The following is a 23,774-nucleotide window of genomic DNA, read 5'->3' as shown; positions in this document are numbered from 1 at the left end:
GTTCTTTCTATTTAAAAGACAGAAAAAAGACGAAGGAAAAACATTTTGCCGGTTGATGAAGCTGAGAAAAGTTCACCTACTTTGTTTGTGGTGTCACCGGGAAGAGAAGCTTTCTTGAAGAGCTGAGCAAAGTGCAAATGCAAAACAAAGAGAAGTTTCTCTTTCTTTTTGCAGTCTCTCTCTGTTGTGTGCGTTCAAACACCTGCAGCACTTATATACCCTGCTCCTGCTCATAAGCAAAGCTGATAATGGAGCTGAGATGAGGTATTTTCAGAGATAATCTTATGACCCTGAGAACAGCTCGTCCCCCCTGCTGCACGCCCTGGTTTGTTTACCACACATGGAGCATATTAGATCATCAGTGAGATTATTTCTGCGCCGTGTGGTTGTGGATGGTGAGAATAAAAACTGTCCACAGGACCAGTAGATATCAGTGAACACACAAACTGAAAAACGAAACCAACAGAGGAGACGTGAACCCACAAAATGTCACTCCAGTAGATTCTTAGCTGATCATGCATCCTTTCCAAATGTATTACAGCGATTAGATGCAGTACGGCCGGATTAGATCAGATAACATCACAACGGATTCAATCAGGAAAATTTGGAAGGAGCTGTTGAGGCTTTACACTGGATTACAGCTGATGACCTGAATTATGACGTGCTGATATAATCTTCAACCCAAACACCTTCTCTTACGTAACACACAACGACTGATCTGGAAGCGTCTGGCACCAAGGAGAACACAACAGTGGATGAAATGAAAACATTAACATTATGGTCTGTGCTGACACAGGAGAACAGAAATGTCTCAGATATCTTATTTATTAAAATAAAAAGCATCACTTTTGTACTGCATTAAGCACAAGAGAACTAAAGGGCGTAGTTTGTAATGTACAAGTTGTCAATCAAAAGCCTGAGATCATTTACATCAGTCAGGATTCTGTAATGGTCTTAATTAATGAAGTTAAATAGGTTCAGGATCAAGTCCACACCTCAAACATCCAATAACGAAGTCAAATAGAGCATCAACCTGTCACACATGCTCAATTCATTGCAGGAACCATGTACAGGTTATGAAAGTGCCTCAACCTATTCTATTCAAACATGCGTATAACATGCAAAAAAGATTGCAGTAACTAAAGAGTTGAAAACTCCTGTTGCTTGCCTCACAGTTTCTTCTCTTGTGTTATTCATGAGATTCTCTGCTTTCATTATCACTCTTCCTGACTCACGGATCAAGCTCAACTTGCAGGTACTGCTCATTTTTAGTTTAGTGTTTAACAATTGTAAATCTTTACTACTACAAATCTAAATGTTTTTAGTGTGGTGATTTTATTTTTTTCAACAGAGAGTTTATATATCACTTTATATCAGTGTTTCTCAGTTCTCGTCCTCAGGACCCACTGAACTGCATGTTTTCGATGTTTCCCTCCTCCACTCCAGGTGGAGCCTTGTTGTTGTGCCTCAAAAGCTTTTTCTGTCCACTCCCACTGCAGCCTCCTATGATACGATTAGTTAAATAATGGAAAGGGACTGTGGAGTTGACCTAAAAATAAGACCTGACCTGGGTCAGCTCTTGCAGCTCTTGCTGCTGGTTTTGGGCCCTGTGTTGTCCTCACAAAAGGGGTGGTCTAGATGTTGGGTGAGGGAGGGCATTGATGGAAGATCACCTTCCATCCAGGTTGATTGCCAGTCTGGGAGAAGCTGTTCGTACGATGGCATCTTAAGACTCTGCTACAGTCATGTTCAGTCTCAGTTTGATACACTCTGATATTCTTCTGTGAGGCTAGAGACAGGCAGCTCCAGTGCACCGTGTCCACACAGTCCAATATGCTACTTCTGTTGACTATTTTGTTTTATTTTTCCCTCTTATTCTATTTTTCATGTTTTTAATTTCTGTATCAGAACTATACTGTAGCTTATCATTGGATTTCTATTTTTCTCCACCCTCTGATTACCTATTAATGTTCATTCTCAAATGGGAGAGGTCTTTATATAAGCCCTTCAGACTTCCCTTCCCTCCCTGCACTGTAGTTTAAACTATTCATTGTTTGTTTCCTTTTTAAAATATGGTTCACAGGCCTATAGAGAGATGTTTGGGAGATTCATATAGTCTCCACATCTGCACATTTTGTATGTTTTAATGTGTGCATTATTTTCCCTATATATTGGCATAAATCTGAGTTCTGTAGCTTGTAAAGATTCTTTTTGTTCCTACAGGTGGCTGCAGACAGGACAGACAGACTGAGAAGGTGACTATTAATGTCAGTGTTGTTGCTGTAGCGAATCACTGTAGTTCTAATATGATTGTGTCGTGTTTGTGTACAGCTGTGTATCTGCAATGAATCGGTGTGGAAAGATGATGGAGGGAAACACTCCTCCTGAAATCCTCCACTCTGGGAAACCTGGCAGCAAGATAAGTGCTCAAAGGTGAGAGGAGAGTCTTTATCTGCTCATGAGCCACATTCATCCCATGGCTGTTATTCACACTGTAAGCTCTGTTTATGTTGAAGCCCAGAGCAGCAGCAGGAGCAGCAGAGACCAGACTCTCCTGCACCCAGCTGTGTGTCCATGAAGAGTGACCGGTCAAAGCTGATAAATGTGGACTTTAAATCTGAACAAACAGAAGCGGAAATTAAAAGGTTGTTGCTTCGTGTCATTCAAACTAACTTCTAATTTAGCAGTTAGAGAAACATCCAGATCCGTTTATGTCTTGCTTGTGGACACATCAGCATGTTAAAGTCACGCAAGCAGCAACTACCGATCTTTAAAGATTAGAATGATAATAATTACTCACTCTAGAAATGAAGCCAGTGGTTATCTAATACTGTACAAATTCTGTCATGCATTAGATAAAATACAATATTTTTTCCACGACTCTTCATTTGACAAATGTCCAATGAGGTAAAACAAAAACAAACAAAAAAAGCTCCAAAAATTCTCCAGAGATTAAGTTGTTTTAATTCAAAGCAGTAATATTAGAACTCTGTTATTTTATATATGCTTTACAGAAGGAAGTTCAATAGGTATTTAAAAAATTAAACACAACTTTGAATTGTGTTGAAGCCCAGAGCAGCAGCAGAGACCAGACTCTCCCGACTGTGTTTCCATGAAGAGTGACGACTCGATGGGTCGCAATGAGGAATTTAAAACTGAAAACTCAGATGGAGGAAAACCAGAAATGAAAAGGTTGTTGTTTAATGTACATTTTTTAAACTCTACTTTAGGATCTGTCTTGCTCAGACACACATCAACATGTTGAAGGATTAAAACTGTAAGTCTCAATAAATTATAATCATGGATTACTCACCATGTAACGTGTAATAATGTTAGTTTGAAATTAAAAATGTTTCCATTTGTGTATTTCTATTAAATTAGAGCATATTACATTGGCATAAGAATCAGAATTGTCAGAATTATCAAATGACGACTGAAATCCTTTAGAAAACACTCAGCCTTCAGCTGCAGAAAAGGAGGCTCTAAAAATCTTTAGTTTGTCCAAGATTAGAAACAACTGATCCACTGGGACAGACTGGGAGCCAGGCTGCAATAACCATGAACATGTGGCTGTGAATATTGATTACTGTGCTGACTGTTAAAACAACTGTAGAAACATAAATGATATTTATCCAGGTGAAGCAAACATGGTTCACAGACATCTAGAAGTCAGTGGAACATTTCAGAAATCACAGAATTTCTCGAAATTGTCAATGTATACTAAGTAACTGTGTTGGAAAATAATCAATCCATGTGTTACTTCCACAGACATGTGCAGGAGATCTCAGAGGTGTCACATGATTCATCTGCACCACAATGTCAACCAGACCTGAGCTTGATATTTATGGTGTGTTCATGGTGTTTTCACTTTTTACAGCATCCAAGTAAATGTGTCTGGCCCTGAGACCATCAGACTGTTCTGTTTAAACAGAAAACCTTATGTTCTATTATTATATTGTTATCTCTTCCAGAGGTTAGAAGAAAATATTATCTCCTTTGTGAAAAATGAGCTGAAGAGTTGTCAGAGAGTAATGAGAGCAGATTACCCAGAATGCTTAGAAAAGAAGTTTGAGGATGAGGAGGTGATGGATAGTGAGACGGAAGAGCAGATGAAGGATAGCAGAGAGGCATTCATGAAGATCGTGCGGGACTTCCTGAGGACAATGAGGGACGATGACATAGCTGATTGTCTGCAGACCCGTAAGTGTCTTTTAACAGTGTTAGAGGTGTAGACCCTTTTAAATCAATATTAAAAAGTATTATTAGATTTCATGCTGTACATGCTTTACATGACAAGGTACTTGTTATCCCACATGTGAATGGTGTTTGTCTTAGGAGCTCAAGGAGCAGTGTGTCGACGTCAACTCAAGTCTAATCTGAAGAAGAGGTTCCAGTGTGTGTTTGAGGGGATTGCTAAAGCTGGAAACTCAACCCTACTGAATCAGATCTACACAGAGCTCTACATCACAGAGGGAGAGACTGCAGAGGTCAATAATGAACATGAAGTCAGGCACATAGAAGTGGCGTCAAGGAAGTCAAACAGACCAGAAACAAGCATCAGACAAGAAGACCTCTTTAAAGCCTCACCTGGAAGACATGGACCAATCAGAAGAGTGATGACAAAGGGAGTGGCTGGCATTGGGAAAACAGTCTTAACACAGAAGTTCACTCTGGACTGGGCTGAAGACAAAGCCAACCAGGACATCCTCTTCATATTTCCATTGACCTTCAGAGAGCTGAATGTGGTGAAAGAGAGAAAGTTCAGCTTGGTGGAACTTGTTCATCACTTCTTTACTGAAACCAAAGAAGCAGGAATCTGCAGCTTTGAAGACTTCCAGGTTGTGTTCATCTTTGACGGTCTGGATGAGTGTCGACTTCCTCTGGACTTTCAAAAGACTGAGATCCTGACTGATGTTACAGAGTCCACCTCAGTGGATGTGCTGCTGACAAACCTCATCAGGGGGAAACTGCTTCCCTCTGCTCACCTCTGGATAACCACACGACCTGCAGCAGCCAATCAGATCCCTCCTGAGTGTGTTGACATGGTGACAGAGGTCAGAGGGTTTACTGACCCTCAGAAGGAGGAGTACTTCAGGAAGAGGTTCAGAGATGAGGAGCAGGCCAGCAGGATCATCTCCCACATCATGACATCACGAAGCCTTCACATCATGTGTCACATCCCAGTCTTCTGCTGGATCACTGCTACAGTTCTGGAGGATGTGTTGGCAACCAGAGAGGGAGGAGAGCTGCCCAAGACCCTGACTGAGATGTACATCCACTTCCTGGTGGTTCAGGCCAAAGTCAAGAAGGTCAAATATGATGGAGGAGCTGAGACAGATCCACACTGGAGTCCAGAGAACAAGAAGATGATTAAGTCTCTGGGAAAACTGGCTTTTGATCAGCTGCAGAAAGGAAACCTGATCTTCTATGAATCAGACCTGACAGAGTGTGGCATCGATATCAGAGCAGCTTCAATGTGCTCAGGAGTGTTCACACAGATCTTTAAAGAGGAGAGAGGCCTGTACCAGGACAAGGTGTTCTGCTTCGTCCATCTGAGTGTTCAGGAGTTTCTGGCTGCTCTTCATGTTCATCTGACCTTCACTAATGCTGGTGTCAATCCGCTTTCAGATCAGAAATCTTTTCAGAAGGAATCTACACTGACAGACCTTCACAAATGTGCTGTAGACCAGGCCTTGCAGAGTCCAAATGGACACCTGGACTTATTCGTCCGCTTCCTCCTGGGTTTTTCCCTGCCGACAAATCAGACTCTTCTACGAGGCCTACTGACACAGACAGGAAGTAGGGAAGAACAGAAAAAAACTGCCGACTACATCAAGAAGGTGATAAGGGAGAATTCCAGTCCAGAGAAAAGCATCAATTTGTTCCACTGCTTGAGCGAGCTGAGGAACTGGTCTATAGTGGCAGACATACAACAACACTTGAGATCAGGAAGTCTCTCCTCGAACAGACTCTCTCCTGATCAGTGGTCGGCTCTGGTCTACATCATACAGTCCTCAGAAGATGATTTGAATGTGTTTGACCTGAAGAAATACTGTGCTTCAGAGAAAGCACTTCTGGGGCTGCTGCCATTGCTCAAAGCCTCCACTAAAGCACTGTAAGTAGACACAAACCCACTCAAATGAAATATCATATTTATTTAAATGCAGTCTGTTCTACAAAAACTACATAAATACATTTCTGATTGCTGATAAGGTTGAATGGCTGTAATCTTTCACCGAGAAGCTGTGACACTCTAGCTTCAGTTCTCAAGTCCCAGGCTTCAAATGTGAAAGAGTTGGACCTGAGTAACAATGACCTGCAGGATTCAGGCGTGGACTATCTCTGTGCTGCGCTGAAAAGTCCACATTGTAAACTGGAGAAACTCAGGTTGGATGCAACTGATTATCTTGCATGGTATTAAATATTCATTTTTATTTATTAATTTACTTTTAAGATTTGACTGATCCCATCTCTCCTCAGGCTGACAAGCTGTAACCTGTCAGAGAGAAGCTGTGAACATTTGGCTTCAGTTCTGAGCTCCCAATCCTCATGTTTGAAAGAGTTGGACCTGAGTAACAACGACCTGCAGGATTCAGGAGTGAAGCTTCTCTGTGTTGGACTGGGGAGTCTGTGCTGTACTCTGGAAACACTCAGGTTAGGATTCACATGTGTGGAGGGCATCAGTAAGATGACAATGAGGCTGTGAAATTATTTTCATGCAGCTGTATTGTTCTGAAGGGATCAGCTGTTCCAGGATTAGCATAATTATAGAGTCATCAATATATTGAGGTTACTGCACTAAGGGCGCCAATCAGCTACAACTACTATATACTATTCACTGATTCAATAGATTGTGACTGATATTGAATTTCAGAGTTAGTCTGCATTGGGAGTTGCCTCTATATCCACGTATAGTGCCAAGATCTGGTAGAATCAAAGCATCAGATTTCGACAAATAATAATCTCATTAACGAGTCAAAGCTGACAATATTATGCAAATGAACAACTAAATCTGAACTAAATATTATTTTGTCAAAAATCCAGCCACATTAACCTTGATGTTTGCAGAATGTCTGGCTGTCTGATCACAAAGGATGGCTGTGCTTCTTTGGCCTCAGCCCTCAGTTCCAACCCCGTCCATCTGCGAGAGTTGGACCTGAGCTTCAACCATCCAGAAGACTCAGGAAAGGAGCTTTCTGCTGGACTGAAAGATCAACACTGTAAACTGGACACTCTCAGGTATAGGACTACCTTAATTTTACAGATCTCTTTGTTAAACATGTTTATTCAACCAGAGCATGAACAAAAAAAATTAACATTTTGTCATTAACATGACATTGTGGTCAGTTCATACTCACAGACTCTCAGCTAAAGTCTCTGGGTTTCAGACTGTCTGAGTTGGGTATTCTCTCTTGGATTCTCTATTCATTTACCAATTGACTATCCTTATAAACCTCCAAGCCCAGATTGGTCCATAATATTGCCACGTCTGCACTACTGTAGATTCCATTGGTGGTGCTTTCCACCACTGCATCCCATGCTTTGCATTGCACTTGGTGATGTATGGCTTGGTTGCAGCTGCTGGGCCATGGAAACCCATACCATGAAGCTCTCTACACTGTGGAGCCATTGACCCTGTAGAACGTTGGTAATCTCTGAGCACAATACACCTGTTGACTGTGCAATATTTAGTCACGAGGAAATTTCACCAGTGGACTTGTTACACAAGCCTCCTAAGAGCCACCCATTCTTTCATGTTCATGTTAGGTGGGAACCCAAGGCAGAGAAGGTTATAAGTGCAAATGGTGATTTATTAGCCAAAGGTTGAATAATGGGAACCAGGATGGGGAATGGCCGAGTGGGTGGCTCGACGGGTGATGAGGCTACAGATAACAATTGGGTGAAGTGCTGTGGAATAGGTGCTGGAGGCTGGGATCAGACTGGGTCTGTGCCAGAGAAATCAGTAAATGAGTATCAAGGCAAAACATACAGCGCAGAATGAGTAGCAGCTTGAAAGAAACTGACAGCATGAATTGAGTCAAAAATCTGGCAATGTGTGATGGTTTGAAGCTGGTACTTATACTGGGCAGAATAGCAGAGGAGGACCAACTAGGCAGGCTGGAGACCCAACCCCAGCATGCCAGGCACCAATCCTGCAATCAAACAAAGAGTGAGAGGAACAGACAGACAATCGGGCAGAGGGCATGACAGGGGCTGGATTTTATACACCTGTGTGAGTCCCAGAGAAATAAAGGTTCCTAAATCGAGCAGAAAAGGGTGGAGATCAGGAGGAGAAGAGCTGCAGGACCGGTTCATAATGCAAACAAATCAATCATTAGACTAGAGTGTGTGGCAATGTGTGAGAGTAGGGCTGGGTGGTATGACCAAAAATGTATATCATGGTATTTTTCAAAATTCTGACGGTGTCACAGTATTTTTTTCTTCATGCATAATTGCGTTCACAACATTTCCTACTGTTTGAGAGGAATTAATGCAATAGATTGACATTTGAGCACATCATGACAAAGTAATTGACCCTTGTCTGATGGTCATAATTACCAAGTAGAACTTGAATGTGTCATAATACAATTCATTCTCTGCTCTGCTGCTCCTACTCCTGGCCTTCCTCTCAAATCTTGTCTGGTGTCCAGATTTGTGTTTTTCAGGGATCATAATCTTAACTGATCTTCCTCTCTGGCTTCAGAAGTTTACTAGCTTGCACTCACTTGACCCTCCTGTTAAATTTGTTTGTCAGGAACAGCAGTGACTTTCCCGGGTCAATTTGACTTGGTACATGTTTACATATATATATATATATATATTTCCATTTTGTTGCTTGAACAACCTATATACATGATAGTTGTAGATAACTTGGAAACATAATGTTGCAATTTTGTTTCACATACATGAACCAGAACCATAAATTAACAAAATAATGACCTTTCTCCCCTGTACGACAGCGCTGCATCTGGTTGCCCTAAAAGCCAAACAAACAACCAACGCAACACCTTTTTTTGGCAGAAGTCCTCTCCTTCTGCTCCTTCATTTTTTGGACCTTTCCACATCTCACATTAATGCAGTCACACCATACAGGTTTAGAAGCGCTACATTGAAAATGGTCTGATCTGAAACAGCATCTTGCAGGGCAGTATTCTGATTGCTGTTTAATCAAAAAAAAACACTATGCTTGTATATTAAAAATTCATATCATAACAGAAAAAAATAAAGTTGTTCAGCATGAACCGGTAAACCACCCAGCCCTATGTTGAAGCAGAAGAGATGAAGAGAGGAAATAGAGAAGCAGCAATAGCCATAGCCATAGCCATAAATGTTTCTGGTGTATGGTGGAGGATTCTTTGAGTTTGACTTTCACTGTGTTATTCCAGGATGGACAACTGTGGAGTGCAGAGGCTAATACCTGGCATCAGGAAGTGTGAGTATGTTTAAAGTTTATTCATGAGAACTCCATCCCTCATGTCCACCTGTAAATAACTTCATGCAGCACATGGATGACAGAACAAAACTGGGCCCTCATTAAATTATGGAATAATTAAAAAATGATAATAATAATTAAAATAGGCACATTTCTGGAGAAAATATGTAATATTTGAGTTACATAAAAGCTTTTTATTTGTTTTCTTCCTAATTGTCATTGAAATAGTGGTCAAGACACAAATGATACAAATTAAATTAATAATAATAAAATCTAGATCTAAGATTATCTCGTCCCAGGCCCAGGCAAGACTGTCAGCCTGAATGAACCATAACCAAATTATCACAGACTGTTGCTGTATTGCTTCTTCTCTTCATCAGATGCCTGTGAAGTCTCACTGGACCCAAACACAGCACACAGAAACCTCTATCTGACTGAGGACAACAGGAGGGTGATAAGTAGAGAGCCGCAGTCACATCCTGATCACCCAGAGAGGTTTGACTTTTGGCCTCAGGTGCTGTGTACAGAAGCTTTGAGTGATCGCTCCTACTGGGAAGTGGAGTGTAGAGGTGATGTTCATGTTGCAGTGACTTACAGAAGAATCAGGAGGAAAGGAGACGGGAATGAGTGCAAGCTTGGAGGGAATGATCAGTCCTGGAGTCTGCACTGCTTGGATAATTTTTACTCCTTTCACCATAATAATGAAAAAATCAATGCTCCACTCTGCTCCTACTCGGTGTCTCACAGAATAGCAGTGTATCTGGACTGTCCTGCTGGCATGTTGTCCTTCTACAAAGTCACCCATGATGACCTCGTCCCCCTCCACACCTTTTACTGCACATTCTCTGAACCTCTCCATCCTGCATTCAGTCTTAGCTTTAGTTGTTCGTCTACGTCTGGGCCTGGTCTGACGTCTCGAACCTTTATCTCTCTGTGCTCTCTGTAGGAGAGAAAATACTGTTAAAAGGGTGTTTTTCTTGCCACACCGTTGCCTTTAGGCAAACGGAGGTTTCAGGATGTTTCTTGTAAAGCGCATTGAGACAATTTGTATTATTATTGATGCGATATAAATAAAATTGTTTGTTTGTTTGAATTGAAACCTCTTTGAGTCTGTGTACTCAGTCACGACAGAAGACAGCTGCCGATTTTTAAATCTAAGTCAGAAATTAAAAAGACTTATTTGAGATATTTTTCTATGTTCAGTATCAAGTTAGCACAGTTAAAACTAATCAGTGTTCTCGTCTATTAAAATCTGTCCAGCTGTAAAAGCAAAGGTCTCCCACATTAAAACACTTATAGAAAAGTCTCGAGCTAGAATGAAGCTTTGGCGTCCTCTGGTGGAGTAAAGACAAGCAGCTGTTGCACATGAACTTTAATTCTCTTTGACTTTGAGTGTTTTATTTATGAGGTGTTTCTAAAGTTGAACATGTACAGCAGCAGCAGCAGTCAATGAGCTTATTACTAGAAGTTGGTCACACTGAGGAGAATGAATGTTACTCAGAGTCCAACTTTACAGAGATTTACATGGTTGGTTAGTCATTGTTTCACAGCAAGTAAGAGAGAAGGAGGACTCTAATCCAAATGCTTAACCGGGGTTAGTAGATTTAGTATAGTAAGTGCTATAAAACATACATAATAAGTGCAAAATAAAAGAAGTGCTTAATAAAAACACAAGCAGTCACAAACGGGTCATGATAGAATTGTTAGAAGGGGTTATATATTTACTCATAAATTAGGGCTCCAGATAAAGAGGTTAGCTACCTAGCCCATGGGGAAGGTTTAAGGTAAGGTAGCGGTAAGGTATAAGGGTTTGAGCAAGTTGCTAAGTATTGTGGTTAGGTACATTCTGTGTGCGAGCCAAGAAATATAATATGAGAGTTATACCTTACCTTCTCTGAGACTTAGCTGTCTCGCCACTGGACGGTTCTCAGAAAAGTGTCTAGCAAACAAGTAATTGAACTAACATAGAAAAACTAAACAAGAGAAGCCATCGTTCACTGTGACAAGTGTATGCCCCATCTAGGAGTGTCTAGAACAAAATGATTAGGTCCACTTCCTGCCGTATGCCACAGACAACAAAAGATTTATAATGTAAAGTAAGTTATTTATTCGCAACAGAGAAACAAATGAAATTCTGACTTCAAGAACAACATAAAAAACCAAACAACCCTATCTTGAAATTAATTCAATAACCTAACAAAATCAAACAAATGACAACACTTACCTCCCTAACAAAATAAACAGGAGAAAAGATGAGAACAAAAATGGAAGTCCACCCCTACAACTTAACAAAGGACCAAACATTGTGGCTGGTTGGGAGCAGTTGGAGATCAGAGAAAACCTGCCGCCAGCCCTGGTCGCCATCTTGGGTATTTATATAGGCGTCCTCCATCAGCCGCGGCCAATCAGGGTCCAGGACCGGAGCCTCCCACACCAATCATCTCCTCCGCGCAGCACACACCTGAAACAAACTAATGGGGGCCTATAACGAGAGTCGTAACACAAGTGTGGCTAAATTCACACTCGGGCAGATTCACAGTCAGTCCTGCCTCTTTAAAGTGGGGAAACACTGTGTGCAGATGCTCCATGTGTTCATCCCATGTGTCAGAACAAACAATGAAAAAAGATATGTTTAACAGTACGTCAAACCAGAAAGGACAACATTCATCAGCCAAAGAACATGACTGTACACTGCAAAAACTTATCTGGTGTCACAAAGGCGGTTTTATCATCCACTTTTCTGGAATCTGTACCAACTTCACCATTTTATTAGCAAGAGACGATGAAGAACTCCAAACTCTACAACTGGGCTCAGTGATATCATATCACATCATGTACTCCTCTTGCTTGCTTGACTATGACATTTGTCTGGATTAACTCAATATAGATGTTGTTTCATTGGCTGGGAGTTATCCATGCTGATATTGTGCATTACCAAATGAGTGTGGGAAGAATTATCAGCAAAAACCAGATCTATCAGATCAGAATGCTGGACATCAGAAAGATGAGACAAATTTTGACAACTTTCCTTAGGTCAAGATTACATTAAATTAGATTAGAAAAACCTTTATTTGTTCCACAATGAGGAAATGGCAGTTTGCAACAGCAACAGGGGCAGAAAACTAACAAGAATAAAGAGTGGACTGCATAAAAGATAAATAATAATTAAAAAAAAATAATAATAACATAACAAATAGTATTGGTATATATATAAGTATTGAATTGCATCAAAAAGTAATTGAATTGTAACAAAAATTGCAACATAGAGTATTGAACAGTAATGAGTACAGTCTGTCACTGAGGCTGTTCCTCAGTGCTGTCAGGTCACTCTGCAGGGTGGTGCTCATTGTCCAGCATGGATGACAGTTTAGACAGGACTCTGCTGTCACCCACCTCCCTCATTGAGTCCAGAGAGCAGCCCAGGACAGAGCTGGGCTTCCTGATGACTTTCTCCGGCTTCTTCCACTCCCTGTCTGTGATGCTGCTGTTCCAGTAGACCAGGCTGTACAGATGAGGCATAGAAGGTCTTCGGGAGTGACCCTTTCACTCCAAAAGACCAGTCTCCTCAGAAAGTAGGACCACAGTCACTCAGTTCAGCACTGGACAGCTCCTCTGAACCCCTCTCTATTGTCAGGTTTACCCAAGGTGGGGTAACTTGGCAAATACCAACTCAGATAGACTGAACTCAAAAGATTCCTGTTCCACCTGTCTTAAGGTTAACATCTTTAAAAAGCGCTCTAGTACCCCCTGGCTTCACTCTAGCAGATGGCCACATAAACAAGCAGATTGGCCAGGGAGATCTTTGCCTGAGCTTAATGGACATTTATCAGGAACAGGTGCAAACAGGTCTTATCTCCCTAAACATTATAAATAAAACTGTTTGGGCAAGAAACCATCCAGGTGTTTGGACTGTACTTGAAATTCAAGGAACAGAACTCAGAAGAACAGATGAGAACACTTGTCTATATACACTGTAAAAAACTGAGACCGAATGTTATGACTGCGGGTCATAATCTTTTTTTTTTTTTCGTAAATGTACTGACGGCTCACCCTCTCCTCCTCTCCTTTGCAGGTAATCAGGTGTTTGTGTGAGAGTCAGCCGACGTCCTCTTACTCCCAACTGACAACCTTGTGTGTGTGTGTGTGCGCTCATTTCACTAAACTAGATTCTGTTCTTTGATTAAGCTCGAGTTTAAACTGTGCCTTTGACTTATAGCAACCTTTGATCATTGTAAATAATTGGGTTTAGACCAAGGGTGTGCAACTAAATATTAAAAAGGCCCAGTTGAAGGAAATCTCCTGAAGTAAAGGTCTAGAAGATTATAATATCTAACTATTTAGTGTGATATATGCATTCAAGTAGCTTAGCAGTTGTGTTATGACCCATCATTATGGTTAGGGGATGATGGGAGGTAACAATAAAGATAAACCCAGGAGTAGAGATGGAATAACGATGGAGGAAATAAATGGCAGAACTAATTATTTAACAATAAGACAAACAATAGAAACTGAGAATGAAGCTGTTAGACATTAAGGTTAACACCAACTGCCAATAATGACTCAAATAGGACACAACAGGATCCACAGCCACTGGTAGCCTGGTCAAACAGGATGCATCACACAACCACACTGAGCTCACACCCTGTTGATCACACACACTGGTTGCTGGTTCTGGCGAAAATGAGAGAGAGAGCAAGAGCAAAGCAGCCCGCCCCTTATACAAGCCCAATATTTATTTATTTTATTTACAAAAATTATTTGTCACGTAATATAGAATGGAATATATCACTGCAGATAAGTACAGTGCTATACTGTATAGTACAGTATAGTACAGCTTTCACTTTATCTGTTGGGTCTTTTCCAGTTACCATAGACAGTTTCTGCAGGGGTTTGACTTGGCCATGTGACTGTCTGATTTACTTTCGGTATCACTTCATCAACATTTTGCTCTCTCTCTGGCTCATTTCACGTCATTGCATTCTGCATTCACTGCATTCACTGTATACACTCTCTGTGTCTGTTATGCGGATCATATTCTTCATGCAAAGGTAAAATTTTCAGCATTTGAATTGCTATTACTCTCAGATCTTTAATGTCTTTAATGTTTTATTTTAATTTGGCAACTACAAGCTGTAATCTGTTCACTGAATTTTAAATAACTGTCCAGTATTTGACTATTTTCCTTCTACTCTAACATTTCAGTGAGTGGGGTTTTGTTCTTTGTATCCAACTGATAAAACTGGTATTTGACTTCAATAAAAACAGAACAAAAAATTCTAAAAATTCCAAAAAATAGGAATCTTTTCTCAGTGTTGACATAGAGGACAGAGTTGTTGACAGAGCCTGTTATCGCATATTGATTTATGAACTGGTTTGTGCATGTTTGTATTGTAGAGTTCGTGGTGCGAGTCCGGCTCTGCCTCTGGGTGGAGTTTGCATGTTCTCCCTGTGTCTGTGTGGGTTTTCTCTGGGTACTCCGGTTTCCTCCCACCTCCAAAGACATGCTCGAAAATATCTTCTATATTGTCGTTGCATCATTTTGTATGACAGAGATGTCCACACACATGCTTATCACATCTTTTTGATGATTTATTTTTGTCAAAATTTATTAAATGTTATTGACAACAAGATTATACTTACCTACAGCTTTCTATGTATTTCCAGTGCCTTACACTGAAATTCCATATAATCGCATTGTTTTGCATTATATTTGTTATGTACTCACTTTGTGTGTATTGTGCAGAGACACAATAACCAGGTCGACATTACACAGGACTTGCTTTACTGCTGCTAGTCGCACGTACACACACAGAATGGGTATAGCGAGGGACACACAGGTAGGCAGCCACGGAAGCAGAAAGGCAAACGCAAACTCAAAACAATACATTACATCTCCTTTCCTTGGCAAAAAGAAAAGTGTTGCTGTCTGCGCTACATAAAAGCTACTGTATACAGTAATAACGGTTTTACTAGTTTACTACTTATAATAGGATGATAATGAACTGGTTTCCTTTCATCATTTTTTTTTATTTATTTATTTTTTTTAATAAACTAAATCTGCTTGCACTAACTATGTCTAATATCTCTGTCTCTTCACTATAACTAAATAACAAGATAACTCAACATCTAACTCGGAAGGAGAGGTTACCAGCACATCACTTCCTTCAGGTGTCTTTACCACACCGGTCCCTGAGTGTAGAGCTGAGATGCTAACAAATGCACAGTCAGTCCATCGAACAACTCTGCCCCGTCTGGTGCTATATTATTCGCCTGGTCAGGTTCATAGGGAGCGTGGTGCCACCTCACGTGATGAAGAGTGGTGTTCTGGAGGAGCTGGTGGGGGCTGTCGCTCTTTCACTGCAGGCAGTCCAGGGGTCTCATGCCAAGGCTCATCATACATCATGTGAAGTGACTGGTTGGTGGCTGCAGTGCTGGCATGGAGGTGTTGGCTGTTGTTGCAGAACCTTTTACCTCCACTGTCCACAATGTAAGATTGTGGCGCACATTGTGGCTGAACTACAACCCCAGGTGTCCATTTGTGGCTTCCAGGATATGGAGCCATTCTGACTTCATGTCCAGGTTGTAAAGCAGTGTGGGGTTTGGCTGCTCTTTTGCTGTCATAGTACAATTTCTGAGTATACTTGGTCTTGTCTGGCAGATGCTTGACTTTGACAGGGTCATGTGCTACAGGTTTAAGTAGTACACGAGTAGTAGGCAGTTTATTGCGAGGCCTCCTGCCCATGAACAGTTGAGCTGGTGACAGACCTACTGACTCAAGCAGAGTAGTTCTGTAGTCTAGCAGGTCAAGGTGTTTGTCGGGTGCTTTGCTCCAAAGCCTCTTGACTGTCTGCACCGCACGCTCTGCTTCAACATTAGAGTGTGGTGTGTGAGGTGAAGATGTCTTGTGAACGATGCTATAGCTCTTACAAAACTCCTTGAATTCCTCTGATGAATACTGCGGACCATTATCTGCCCTAATGGAGGCAGGGATTCCATGTCTGCTGAATTGAGTTTTCAGAGTCTCTATTGCAGTGCGGTCTTTAAGCTCATCCACGTTAATGTATTTTGAGTAATAATCCACAAGTACAATGTACTGTTTTCTTTCAAACTCAAACAGGTCAGAGGCTACCTCTCTATTTAGCTTCTAGCTCTGAGAGAGGACCATCGAAGACGAAAAACACGTGAGGGCAGCAGCATCCCAGTCGGGATTATCCCTATGTTCCCTGGGTCCTATGTTCTCCGCTTTGTATGTGACCGGGGAACAAAGGACCCTTTATTTAAAAAAAAGAGTTAGGGACCCGTGGAACATAGGTACGTTCCCTCCCAGTCGATCCTGGGGTGTTCAAACTGCGTATTCATGGTCTTCTGACACCATATTATGTACTCACTTTGTGTGTATTGTGCAGAGACAAAATAATGAGGCCAACATTACACAAGACTTGCTTTCCTACTGCTGCTAGTCACCACATAACCACACAAAACAAGGTACAGCAAGGGACACACAGGTAGGCAGCTATGGAAGCTGAAAGGCAAATGCAAACTCAAAACAATACATTACAATATTCTGTTCTGTCTAACTAGATATTTGTTATTGGCTTCAGGTCTTCAAGTTAAGAGACACATCAGACCATGTCTACAACAATGGGCACAAATGGACAAGGGCCTGAAGGTACAGTCAAACATAAATAGTATAAACTCATGCATTTAACATGTATTTTTGCCTTTTTCACATTCCATGAAGTAAAGTATTGCAGAGCATCTAGGAAGTAATTCTTTAAAAAGGTTTAATAAATCTTGTATGCAGTCAGACAGACAGTAAATTGACATGGATACTGAATGTCATTTTTTAAACTCTCCTAAATTGAAATCATCTCAGAGATATCTAAAAAGAAGAAGACATACAACATGAACACTAAAGAAACGAGTTGATGTCTTTACCTCAGGGTTATTTGTTTATTTGTTTTTTTTGTTTGTTTTTGTTTTTTTCATTTGTCTCCTTTAGGCCTTTTAAACTTTCTCTCCAAACTTGGACTGGACCAGTTTTATCCCAACAAGCTGACATTACGCTCTCTCTTGGAGGTCAACAAAAGCAGCCTGTCTGATGAAAGTATTCAATCAGTGAAAGAAATACCATGGAGGTTTCTCAGAAGACTCTTTAAAATCAATGCAGAATGTAGGAACTGTATACAGCTACCAAACAATGATGATGAGGAAGAAAATGATCCACTTGACATTGACCAGCTTCTTTACAGTCCAGATGACTCAGATAATGATGTTAACTCTCTTGACCTCATAGTAGCTCTCTTCCTTTGTGCTGACAGCTTCTTGCAACAGGAAATGTCTCTCAAAATGTCCATGTGTCAGTTTTCTGTCCCACTGCTGTTGCCTCATGGCAATAAGAGTCAGTGTGGCCTGATGCTTTGGGCTCTGAGAGACATCGTCAAAGAGTGGCGTCCACATGATTTGTCTGAATCAAAAGGTTTTGTTGAAGACAACATTGTCCAAGCAGATATGCCGTTCTATTCCTTTGTGAGGCTGAAAAACTGCAGTTTATCAAAGTCCCAGATTCTGAACCAGGTTCTCAGCAGTGACCAACGGAATCAAAACATTTTCATACACCGAGATATGAAAGCAGGAGGAGTTAAAAGAGAAATATCCAATGGACTGGTGGAGGTCTGCTGGTATCTTCCATGTGGGAAAGAAAATGTAGACATATTTCCAGAGCCTGTTGTCTTTGGCAATTTGAGAGGTGACATTCATGAGTCATTCACACAGTTCAATTTTCTTCTCCAAGTGTCAAATGTCACCTTTGTGTTCCTGGACAAAGTTGAAGAAAATGAGCTGAAGATTCTGACTTCTCTTCAAGATGTTAAATCAAAACTCTTCCTCGTAGTTAATCAAAAGGAGGAGAGTGCTAGAGAGGACATGAACTCAGTCAAGGCAGCAAGGGAAAGATTAGATTTACCAAAGAATAGTTCAGTAGTCAAAAAAACAGGTGATAATGGAGCAAAGTTCTTAAACAAGCTTTGTGCAGCCATCAGTACATCGCTTTTACATGTCAAAGCTTCAACCAGCATTGTAAATATGCTTGACAATGCCATTGAATTTGGTCTGTCTGTGGATGAAAGCAAAACTGACCAACAAAACAAAGCAGCTAAACAGATCATGGATGGTATTGAGGTCAGATCAATTCCACAATACAAGAGTCAGCAACTTACTCTACAAGGAGATAACTGGAAAATATTTTCACAACTTGAAAAGGAGGAGTGTAGACTAAATAAATCTGGTGACTCAAGACTGGAAGACTATAAATCTGAGCTACAAGACAGAAAACTAAAAATCAGGAATGAGCAAAAGAAATACAAACTATCCAAAGGAATCGAGACTTTTATTGATAATTTATCAACAAATGACAAAGAAAAAAGAGACTTCTTCCTCAAATGGATGAAGCTTAAACTTGATTCTCATTCAAGAAAAGAACTGTCTGATCTGCGAAACAAATTCAAAGAGCAATGCAAGAAGAAAGAGGTGAAACTCATAGCAGAGTTAGATCAAGCTTTGGTGGAGAGCTCTTTAGGTGTAGAACATTACATGAGAGAGATGGGACTGATCTATGAGTTTTTGCCAGAACCTCATCATGAAAGATATCATCTCCCTTCTCTGGCTGCTGAAATGCTGTTGGATGGTTATCCTTTAGAGCTCTTGGATGGAGATGCTTCCAACATCCCAGAGAGATGGGTGACAGATGTGCTGATGGAGCTTCACAAGAAGGTTGGAGAGAAGAGCAGACTGTTGGTACTGACTGTATTAGGAGTTCAAAGTTCAGGGAAGTCAACACTCCTCAACACCATGTTTGGTGTACAGTTTCCTGTCAGCAGTGGCAGATGTACCAGAGGAGCTTATATGCTGTTCCTCAAAGTTGGAGAGGATTTGAAAAGTGACTTAAATTCTGACTCCATAGTTCTCATTGACACAGAGGGTCTAAAATCTCCTGATCTGGCAGAACTAGAGGAGAGTTATGAGCATGACAACCAGCTGGCAACCTTTGTAATCGGCCTCAGTGATGTCACCATCGTCAACATCTCAGTGGAGAACACAACTGAAATGAAAGATGTCCTGCAAATCACAGCCCATGCATTCTTGAGAATGAAGTTAATTGATAAAAAACCCATTTGTCATTTTGTACATCAGAATGTTGCAGCAGTTTCAGCTGATTCCAAGTGTCTGAGAGAAAGAAAACATCTGTTGGATCAACTCAATGAAATGACACAAATTGCAGCTGAAATGGAAAACCAACCTTCTATCAAAGCCTTCACTGATGTACTGGACTATGACATAGATAAAAACAACTGGAACATCCCAGGACTCTGGCATGGTACACCTCCAATGGCTCCAGTGAACACAGGTTACAGTGAAGCTGTAGCTGATTTCAAGAAACATCTTCTGGAGACAATGAAAGATGAAAGATCATCTGAACCCTCACAGATCCCTGAGTTTCTAGAATGGATGAGAAGTCTCTGGAAAGCAGTCAAATACGAGAACTTCATCTTCAGTTTCAGAAACACTCTTGTGGCTCATGCCTATGACAACCTTTGTAAAGAGTTCAATGATTGGGAATGGGAGTTCAGGAAAGAGATTCTCTACTGGCAGACAGAAGTAAAGGTAGAAATTCTCAATGTTGACAATGAATCTGAACCTCAACATTTAACTGAACTGGTTGAATCAAGAAAACAGGAAGTTTCAGAAAAAATAGAAGTCCAGCAAAAATTAATGAAGCAGAAGATTGAGGACTACTATAAAAGAAAAAATGTACGTGCACATCTAATAGAAAAATATAAAACTGACTTCATCAGCAGCGTCAATAGTCTTGCTAAAGAAATCAGATATTCAGTTCACAGTAAGCTGGACTGTGTCCTTGACTTAAGAAAACGCTCAAAGGAAATTCAGGACATTCAGAGGAAACACAGAGAAATGATTGAAGAACATATAAGTAAATTCTTGACTGATTTCAAGGAGAGGACAGTGTCCAATAAACAACTCAAATGTGAGTTTGAGAAGATGTGGACCAAAGCCACAGAAAAGGTGTCAGGTCTACCTGAACAAAATATCTCTGAAAACATGCTCAACCAGTTGAAAAAGCACTTTGGCAACCGTAATGTCAGTGAGTATTTTCAGAACATTGGAGATCTACAGCAGATTGGAATGAGTCCATTTAAGGTCAGATTTGAGCACATAAAACATTGGAAAAAGAACTTTTTTAATGTTTTCATCATGAAAAACTTAAAAAGAGAAATGCAGACAACAGCTGACAATATTATTGAGTTATGCAAAAAATTTGTGTCTGAAATCACACAGACAAACACAGATTATGTTGAGTCTTATACAAAGGATCTTTTGGACAAAATAGATCAAAGCCTAGAACAAATACCAAAGCACTATAAACTTAAGTTTGAGGTTGATCTGAAACTTCATATTTGTGGCTTTGCCTCAAGAGAATTTCTACAAATGCACAAAAAGTTCTTGCTCAATGTGAATCCTGAAACTCAGCTGGAGAATTATAAAGACTGGTACCTGTCAGACTTTCTTGATTTATACAAACAGAGAGATCAAAGCCAGAAAAAAGCAGATTATTTTGTCAAGCTTTGTCTAAAACCTGCTGTAGAAGACTACATCAACAGATCTCTGGGAATAGACATCGTGGATGAAATTTTGACGAGCTCCCATTCAGCAGAGTACAGCTCCCGCTCTTATTTCCAGTACAACATTCAGAGAGAGTTGCTGCAGAAGGAAGACTTTCAGAGCTTTGTCAAGTACATTTCCAGATATGAAATATTTGTCAAAGACTGGATATTTCAGCACATCCTTCAGAAAATGTCTGAGGATAAGACTCTGTACAAACTGATGAACAAAAATCTTGAGGCCATACTTCAAAAACTAGAAGCAGCAACAGAACAGGCTTCAAAAGGAGAGGATGGTGTTCTTCTGCCAGATAACACAGAAAGCATCACCAAGTTCATCAGTAACATGAGAAAATATCTGATTAAAGACATCTCAATCTCAGTGGAGGCTGAAAAAACAACACTGTTTCAAATCCAAAACACATGTCGTCCATTTATCCACAGTCTGAAGATCTCAATAGAAGAGATGAAAGCTCAGCTTCAGGAGGAATTCTCCAAATCTGAAAACATCACTGAGACTCTGAACAAGCTTCCAATCAAACCACAGGATGAGCTTTTCAAGAGAGTGTTTGGTTGTGGAAAACAATGTCCATTTTGTAAAGTTCCCTGTGAGGCTGGAGGCAAAGAACACCAGAAACATCATGCAGCTGTACATCGGCCACAAGGTCTTGGTAAATGCAGATATGAAGAATCTAATAAGATGGTAGATACACTGTGTACAACTGAGGTGTTCAGTGATCATATCTTCAAAAACACAGACACTAAATGGGAGTGGCATCCTTTCAGAGAGTACCGCACATACTATCCAGACTGGAACATTCCTCCAGACCCCACCATAGAGGCATCTGACTACTGGAAGTACATCCTGGTAAAGTACAATGACAGATTTGCTGAAGAATTTGAGGCAAAACCAGCTGATGTTCCAGAGGCCTGGAAGAGAATCACAAAGGAACAAGCTCTGAAAGGTTTAAAAGATGCCTTCAGCATAAAGTGAATAATGTTCAAACCTGACATCTAGAAATAAACGATGTTCCAACACATAGTATGGCAGAAGGCCAAAGGGACACATGATCTGAACTAATGATATCAGCAGAGCAGTCAGTCAAAAGATCGTGCAATGCCGTCTTCTGTCAGAACAATTCAGTACACCAGAAAACTAGAAGTCTTGAATCTAATTCAGTTTAATGAATAGTGTAACAACTACTTAATATTTGTTCTCTGTTTTTATATGACTTGTGATTTATGGTAACCAGTGACATCATGAGAATTGAAATGAGAATTTCCTTCTGAACAACGTAAGAACATGTTTTCAATGACATCCACAGCTCCATAGTTGTCTGTCTAAGAATCACTTACTTCCAAACTTTTTTATCAGCATATAATGCCAGTCAATGTATAACAAATACTGATATTTTTGCTACTGATTGATTTTATCATGTGATTGATTGTGTAGTTTTGCTACATATATTTGTTAACTGTTATTCTTGAAAGTATGTAGATAGACTGAGGCATCCCTCTCGAATTTTCTTATTATTCTCATTCTTTAGACAGATATCGTTTTGTACAAGTAACAAAAAAGCGTCAATGTTCAATTTCAGAATGTTCTTTACATGTTAGTTTCTCTGTTGTATTTGGATGGCAGATTTTTTGTCATGCATATTAATAATCACATAATAACAGTACTGAACATAATGACTTGTGATAAATGCAATGTTGATGTTTTTTGATGAGATATACAGGTCCTCTGAGACAGATGTTTTTTTAATATGACATCTCTGTTATTTCATATTTGATTTGATTTATTTGTGACATGTAAAGAATTCTCATATTGTGGTGTGTATTTAATCCAAGAACAAAACACTGGAATATGTTGGTGTTCAGACTTGTTCATGTTCAAATAGGGTCTAAACAAAACAACAGCAGGTTACACTGTGACATTTAAGACACCAAATCAAATACAAATCACTCTTTTCCTTAGTTTCAAGTCAATACCTTGTATAGTAATGTCAGCAATGACTAATAATGATGAAATGTGGAATAAAAGTTGAATAAACAATTCTATAATAAATTAAAATGTTTGAGTCTCTGTAATAAATGTATTTACACCAACATATGAAACAAAGTTAAGATAAAATGGACCTCTGTTGAGACCCCGTATAAGAGATAATAAATTCTGCCCGACACAGCAGCATTAAAATAAGAGACAGAAGATACAATCCATTTCAAGTATTAACAATATACAAACATTCATGTGCTAAAAAAAAGGACAGTCTTGATTAAAATATTTTGGTAAAAAATGAATGGAAACTAACACTAACTGAGCCAAGATGTTTTAGATTTTTTTCTAGAACAGTGTGTAGTGTGGAACTATACAGTCCAATACTGTTATGAGGTCTACATATCACACTACCTGAGTAGATGGACAAATTCACACACTGGCCAAGGATATGGACAAACTGGCTTGACTCATGATTTTTGACTCTTTGACTCTTTATTTATTATTTTGGGCTGTATAAAGGCAATCTGTTCTAAGTATTAAAGCACTTGCACATATTACTAGCCAGGCTGCAGTCCCTCTCACACATATTTCCCTTGCTATGGGCAGTAGCAGTGAGTTTGTCCATGTTGATAGAAAGATTTTGACACAGAAAAAGAAATTCAAA

General features: G+C 40.1%; 2 protein-coding genes across 2 annotated transcripts; both read left to right on the top strand.

The window, feature by feature from the left end:
• The first annotated feature begins 1,238 nt into the window (after window positions 1-1,238).
• On the top strand, window positions 1,239-10,532 carry LOC125005221 (protein NLRC3-like). The gene is made up of 13 exons (XM_047580389.1): window positions 1,239-1,255; window positions 2,224-2,255; window positions 2,332-2,433; window positions 2,517-2,645; window positions 3,070-3,192; window positions 3,769-3,847; window positions 3,972-4,200; window positions 4,336-6,115; window positions 6,214-6,387; window positions 6,481-6,654; window positions 7,069-7,239; window positions 9,387-9,433; window positions 9,814-10,532. The coding sequence occupies exons 3-13, from the start codon at window positions 2,345-2,347 to the stop codon at window positions 10,377-10,379; spliced, it is 3,561 nt and encodes a 1,186-aa protein (XP_047436345.1). The 5' UTR covers window positions 1,239-1,255; window positions 2,224-2,255; window positions 2,332-2,344; the 3' UTR covers window positions 10,380-10,532.
• Window positions 10,533-17,074: 6,542 nt separating this feature from the next.
• LOC125005435 (up-regulator of cell proliferation-like) lies at window positions 17,075-23,141 on the top strand. The gene is made up of 2 exons (XM_047580786.1): window positions 17,075-17,102; window positions 17,436-23,141. The coding sequence occupies exons 1-2, from the start codon at window positions 17,075-17,077 to the stop codon at window positions 22,103-22,105; spliced, it is 4,698 nt and encodes a 1,565-aa protein (XP_047436742.1). The 3' UTR covers window positions 22,106-23,141.
• Window positions 23,142-23,774: the final 633 nt, after the last annotated feature.

This window comes from Mugil cephalus, chromosome 3, assembly GCF_022458985.1.
Source record: "Mugil cephalus isolate CIBA_MC_2020 chromosome 3, CIBA_Mcephalus_1.1, whole genome shotgun sequence".
Classification (NCBI taxonomy): domain Eukaryota; kingdom Metazoa; phylum Chordata; class Actinopteri; order Mugiliformes; family Mugilidae; genus Mugil; species Mugil cephalus.
The sequence above is the reverse complement of the archived record's forward strand: the minus strand, read 5'-3'. Positions and strand labels throughout refer to the sequence as shown.